Source organism: Lepidochelys olivacea (assembly GCF_965140295.1).
Source record: "Lepidochelys olivacea isolate rLepOli2 genome assembly, chromosome: 1".
Classification (NCBI taxonomy): Eukaryota; Metazoa; Chordata; order Testudines; family Cheloniidae; genus Lepidochelys; species Lepidochelys olivacea.
This window is the reverse complement of record NC_140411.1, coordinates 228,346,594-228,353,530: the sequence shown is the minus strand read 5'-3', so window position 1 is coordinate 228,353,530 and position 6,937 is coordinate 228,346,594. Positions and strand designations below refer to the sequence as shown.

At 39.9% G+C, this 6,937-nt stretch overlaps 1 protein-coding gene across 2 annotated transcripts in view; it reads right to left on the bottom strand.

Annotated features, from left to right (window-relative positions):
• Positions 1-303: 303 nt before the first annotated feature.
• KIAA0930 overlaps positions 304-6,937 on the bottom strand; it is a 139,710-nt gene continuing 133,076 nt past the window's right edge. For both annotated transcript variants that reach the window (XM_084620196.1, XM_084620195.1), the window contains exon 10: positions 304-5,552. In XM_084620196.1, coding sequence (XP_084476322.1) covers positions 5,512-5,552 — 41 coding nt within the window. In that variant the 3' untranslated portion in view covers positions 304-5,511. The remainder of the gene's footprint in view (positions 5,553-6,937) is intronic.

The following is a 6,937-nucleotide window of genomic DNA, read 5'->3' as shown; positions in this document are numbered from 1 at the left end:
AATAATGCCTCACCATGTGGAGACTTTCAAAGTACCTGAGCTTGTCAGGAAAGAAAAAAATCCAACTAGTCATGACTCAATATTCCATTCCATTTAACCTTTCCACTAGATAAATACATAAATGATATGTCACCGTTAAGTCAGAGAATTACTAGGAAAACACAATTTTAAAAGATACTAGATTTTTTTTTACTATTATATTTGATTGAAAATATGAAAAACCTTTTAAGACTATGTTGCATCTCCCCCTCCCTTCTCCCCTTCCCTCCCTAAATACTAAAGTGATCACACAAGGAGCCAGTGTTAGTCACATAAGATGAATCTTTTTTTACTCAAGGTCAAATGAAAGTGAACAGTAAATGGGATACTCATCTTCAGGTAATTGCCCATTTGGTGGACCTTCGTACATGTTTCACATTATTATCCCAACCAATTTCTAACTTGCTGCTTAATATAAAGGCTCGTAATGTTCTGGAAATACAAATTTATACTACCCTCAAACATCATAGGATACAATACAAAGAAAATACTATTAACAAAACATATGGTCATTTAAGAGGTCTTTGTTTATTGGCTGCAGGATTCAACATTTTCTTCATGTTGCAATAAGTAACATTAGTCCTATTTTTGGTGCACAAAGGTGTTCTCACTGCTCTTTGTTCGAGGGGCTCAGCTACAGTGCCAGCATGATTTTCAGTTGATCATCTGTCACTCAGTGCTGATGATCAATGAGGCAAAAAACCATGCAACAAGTGTTAGTTGGTTAAAATTAGTCTGAGAATATATTTATATATGTACATAGAGAATGCTGAATATTGTAACCTGCTTGCTGTCTTATAGTATCTTGTACAGTTACATTCTGATTGTAAAATACTGTTTTTTCATTTAAGGTTTGGTGTACAGGCAACTTACTCATTTAGCCGTTTCTCTACATGGGTTCTATTCTATTTACTTTCAACACACACGATTTCTACACAATCTGGTTCAGTCACATTTAATGATACAAAGTGGGGCAGCTCCAGATAACTCTGGGCTGTGATTGTAGAGAACCCAATTCCCAATGCTTTTGAGTCACAACCCTGTGGAGGCTATGAGGACCATTTGCTAATGCATATAAGGTGGGTCCATAGGAAATAGCCAGCTCTGCCAAGTACAGTTAAACTCGCCATTTCTGGTGGCTGTCCCTTTAGCACTAGTAGAATTCTCACAAGTACCTTCGTTCCATGCGTTTAAGAACTTTAAAGTCCCATTGACTGTTGCTGGGACTTAAGCACTTTGGAAAGTTTTATCCTACATCTATTTTTATCAGGAAGATTTTAGACTTGAAAAAGTAGGTGACAAAACAAACTCAGCTGGAAAGCAAAATATGACAATGACTGGCTGAAAGCAATGTCAAAGGGGATTTACAAGCACTTGCATGTGTGGACATAAGGCTGTAGCTACATGGATCCAGTTGTGGCCTTAGAAGTTGCAGAACTGAATGCTGGTACAAGAAGATATTTTGGAAATTTAATGTGTTACCTCCCCTTGCACGTCAAACTAAATTTATTCCTCTTTTTAGAAAAGTCGATCGCATCCTTTCTGCAAATGGAGGACTGTGGAGAACAGCATGATTCAGGTCACATCAGATTTCAACCTATGCAAACTTGAGGCTCCCCTACTTTTGTTTCAAAGCCAGGTTTGCCATGGTGAGCAAGATGACCCGGCTTATGGTTCTGAACAGGGACTCTGCAAACCCAGGTTGGTTCATGTGGCTTTGCCTCAGACAAGCTTTGCCTCAAGGTTGAGTGAATCCAATGAGAAGGAGTGTGAACCCACACTCAAAGTTTAGATGAACCAAGCCTGCTCAAGCTTATACATTTCTAATAATGACCTCTATCCACGATGTGACATATGCAAAAGGTTGGACAGACTTGGAAGACATCCTGTGGTGGCTGGGGGGAATTGCAAAGACTTTGAATGGAATTTTACATACACTGTGGTCTTTAAGGCACAGCGCCGCCTTGCTAATACAATATAATTGATCACAGAGAATGTCTTTAATGTTACCATTTCAAGGTGGTAATAAGCTCTTAAGCTCTTTTGCAACCTAAACAGATTTCTTACTCTTGTATTTGACATCTGTCTATATATTTATCCTGAGGATGATGGATATGGCAAATTGCAGCTTTCCGGAGGTGGTGGTTGTGCAGCACAATGGAAAATGCTATCAGACCACACAAGAATAACCAACTGATTAACTGATTGACCTGAGCAGCAGCGCTCTCCAGGCTCATGTTAACCATAGTGCTTTCTCATACTAAAAGAGCTTCCATTCTAGTTGTCAAGCTTCAGTACATATCATTACAATTGCTGCTGCTTCAATAGTCAGAACAGTAACTGGGCAAACGAAACCCTGCTTACTCTTATTTGTAGTCTGTCTGGTGTACGTATGCAGCTCAACATTCAGTCCATTCCTTGATAGTTTTTAAATTCCGGTGGTGCCTCAGCTCCATTGATTTACTGCTTTGGAGCTACAGGACGGAAAAATGCCAAATAAAAAGATCCTGGGCTCCCACCTCACATTCTCTTATGTAGTGTAGTGCAACAAGATGCTAAAGGTCCTTTTCAGTATGAAAGTGAAGATTAAGGGCATTTTGAGAGACTCAAGGTTCAAATAATATGCCAGCCTCACATAGGCCAACCTCCTGCTAACGTCACTGGGACTCCTTCCTGTCTGCAAGGACTGTAGGTTTTGATTCTAATGGTTTAATAAAAAAAAACCCCAAAAACCAAACCCAAATCCTCCTATGATGGAGTATTAGGTTTCATTCAAAATATTTAAACTTTTCACTTGACAGAAAAAACTGACTAGAGCTGTACAGAGAGTTCTACTTCAGATTTTTAGAAGGGCTAGTTTAGAGTCTGGCACATTCTAGCTATTTCCTCAGAGCACTAACGACACTCAGTACACATGGATTTGTAGTTCTTGTGGCTGTCCAAGCTGGTGCATTTACAGCCCATTTCGGCGAGTCAAAAAGGTCATTCTTCATTCAGAGTGGCTGGGGCAGATCTGTTAACACAGTATAAAATATACCAAAATGACTGGCTGACTTTCTTAGCCCTTTTAAAAACTAGACATTAGCAAAACTCCAGTCCAGATACAATACAGCAAGACAGTATAAGGCTATGGAATTTGTGCTGCTTGATCCTAGAATTGTCCATACTTTCCTGATTAGTTTAGTATCGTGCCGTGTTTGCCATTTATCCTGAAAATATACACAGCATGAACTGTTTGGGTCTCCAGCCCATGAGAATTTAGGCTATTTAATCCTACCATATTGACGTCAGCCTGGGGGCGGGAGGGGGGAACATGGCTGGAGACAGAACAGTACTCCGACACCTAAGTCACGTTTCCAAATGGGTAAATTTTCCTATTCATAATATTTACTAATCTAAGAGTATTTGGTTCAAATGTTCCAATTGCCTCTAGAAGTACAAATGTTATCTCTCTTCTCCCTCCCCACTGCAATGAACAGTTAAAGGAAAACTGTATTGATTTGCTTAGCCCAGCAGTACGAAAGTGCAGAATAAAAGGCATTTTCAGAGGCTCAAGACAAAGGCTGGAGGTTGCTCTCTTGCCGAAAGTGATTTAATTCTTGACACAGGGACTGGAGGAACAATGTTTAAGACAGTCTCTCACCTGCAGTAATTTTGGTTAGCATTAACAAAATAACTCTACTAGTTAATGAGTTACTTAAAGCTGAAAGATTTGCCTAAAGTGAATGGGAAATTGGCCTACAGTCTCTTGCACTGTGTTCACATTGCCAGTGTTAGAAATACCATCACTTTGCATTAAGTTGACTTCTTCCAGCCTTAGGCTCCAATAATGCATATTCTAATTTAGGTTTAAAGCATAACTATAAACAGTCTGACAAGTACTTCTTACCAGATGGAGCCATCATGCTGGGTGATCAATAAAGATACAGTCTACCTTTAAGCTGCAGTGGAATGGTTTCCATGGATTCTGGGCAGAAATGAAGCTGAAAGCTTTACTTGAAAGTCACCTGATGCTACTGAGAGAACAACAACAAAGCAGTTTGGGAAAAGGTCAAGGGGAAAACCAAAGATTTAGGCTTTAAGCACATGCCATGTTGGTAACAGCAGTGCCAGCATGGAGCATAGGGTCATTATATTCTGAGGGCTTGTTTATACATGTAGACAAGCCCTGAAGAGTAACTAAGGAGGGCATCTGCTCTCTCAACTGATCTCTTTCCTGTGTGTATTTTAGGGTCTGCTAGTTACTGCATTGGCTCTGCAGTGCTAAGAAAGCGAACTATGCTATATTCTGGCGCCCCCATCAGAACTGTTAACTGAATGCTGGTTGCAGAATATTTACCAATTGAATGTTCAGATTCCCAGAGAGGTTTACAGGGCTGCTATTTAGAAAAACATGCATTACTGCTAAACACAGCACACAACTACAAGGTCATTTCAGTTACTTTTCAGAGAAGAACTATACTTCAGCTTGTCTTTAAAGAAAACCCTTTGTGCCCCAGTACAGTGAATCGTCACAGAAACGAACAAACAGAATCCAGGGAAATTGCTGAACCAGTCAAAAGCTTCCAGGAGGAGAACTCATTACACTGCGGTCCTGCGAGTGCAGAAGGATAATAATAATCTGAACGTGTTTGGTACTGGAGTCTAGTTATGCTCTCCCATTTCTCTATACATTAAGACTTGGGTTTACTCCTACATATCATAGCAGCAGCAGTACTGGAACTGGACTACAGATTTTCTAGAGCAGCATTTTCTTCCCTTCTTATGTTGGCTCTTTCCCTCAGACCATTCTAGAGCATGAAGTCTTCACTGTTCTTTGGTAAATGGGGAAACGGTCATCACGGAATAAAGCTGTCTTAGGAATTCAGGAACGACACACCAACAGAAATAGAACATTGAAAGCATCATTTTAGCTCCATCCTGACCAACTGCGCATACCACAATGGCAACACATCTTTGTTGGATCTCTTTCCTTACCCCTTCTGACTAGTAAAATATTCTATTGTCCCTTGCATCCCAAAACACATGCACACAAAGCCATTATAACAAGGAGGGCATGGACAAGAGTCTATGAACAAAGTTCATTGGTACATCATTATGAAATCCTAAAGTTGTTTCTCTCAACGGATATAAAGTTCAACACATTCTGTACATGTTGGTTTCTCAGTTACAAAGTAAACACGGTAACAAATTGTTCATAAAGCATTAATTTTGTTTTTAAACACAGCCCCTTCTGGTTTTGTTTTTGAAAGTCGTCTCATCAGAACACTATAAAGAGATGTATTACTACTGTGTGCAGACAGTGTATGACAGCAGAGGAAGAGAGAGGCACTTTGATTGGCTGGTATTCTTAGACTTCCCTTTTTTTCTGTGTAGGTTTATGTTCCTGACACTAGATGGTAGCGTTGTCACAGAAAACCATCATGGATAGGCACTTGGCAGCAAAATTCCAAGGCAGTGCCCAGCGCTCTGCTATGTCATCAGAATTGGTTTCTGCCGCACTTCCAGAATATCTAAACAGACAAGAGAAGGCAATTTACAGTCCATATTGAGAATATCTGGCAAAAGTTTGTAATTGTTAAACAGCAAGTAAGAGGAACCAGTGATCTAATCATGGATTGCATGTTAGTCAAATTGTTTTCACACTAATTCAGAAGGGGATTAAAAAGCAGAACTGTCACATCGTATACCACCAAATACATGTTAATTTCTTGTTCTAACATACTAACAGTGTGGTGGTAAACAAGAGCTATGTGCCAGCAGAGAGAGAGGACAACTGATCCAATGTAGAGTTTTTATAGTGATATGAAACTCATATGTTATGATATGATATGAACTGATATGTCCTTTGACAGGAAAGATGCAGTTGTATGGGGATCCTTTCAGGTAACATTGTTAGACAGTGGAATAGTCTTTCACGGGAACAGGTGGGAGCCCCATCACTGAGTAATTACTGTAGCAAAACAAGCTTTTGCTGCCACTGAGAAATGCACCCAAATTCTGTTCTCATGCACCAAGGGAGCATCTGGTTTTCTTGAAGCCTCAGAAACAGAGACAAACATTGATACGATTTTGTCTGCTGGTCTTGGTTACAGACAACAAAAAAACTTAGGGGTTTTGGAACATTTTTGTTGTGTTCTAGTCCAGCAAAACATTGATTTGGAAGCGTGCTTTTGAGAGTCAGGCCTCATTTTCAACATGGGCATGGAAAGGTAGACACTTAAATCTGTATTTAGGTGCCTAAACGGGCACTTGAGATATTTAATAACGTTTAGCAATTGGGCTGCCAGTCTCTCCTTTATTAGGCAACAGAAAAAGAGTAAGGATTATTATTTAGTATAAAAGAGGGTTGATTTAGATTTCATAATTAGGAGGCAGATCAAGTACGTTCGCGCAAAGTTGCAAAGATCAGGCATTAGTATGGACTCAGGATTCTCACAAGTCTACCCCCTCTTCAAGCCACCTCACAGGAAGACCCTGACAAGTAGATAATGTTTATAATGTTCCTTGAATTGCAATAAATTTGGGGTTTTACTGGAACTGCAAGAAGTGATTTCATTAGGTGAAAGCTCTGCACACAGACAAACCAGTCTAGTACCTATCAGCTCACACGTCCCAGGTGATCTCAACTGCTGGACTGGAGCATGAAGAGAGAGATGGATTCTAAGATACAGGAGGTCAAGTAACAAATACTTTCCCAGATCAAAACCAGCTCCTTAGATTGCACCCAAAAAATATCTTTGAGCCAATGTAGACTATGGAGCACAGTTGTATTATAGCATGAAACGTTATGTAAATGGGCAACTATTCACTGCCTGAACTTGCTAAGTGGTCTGAAAGGGTACCTTCATGGACACGGTATTACAATGCTCCAATCTGGAGCTGAAAGGGGCATGGT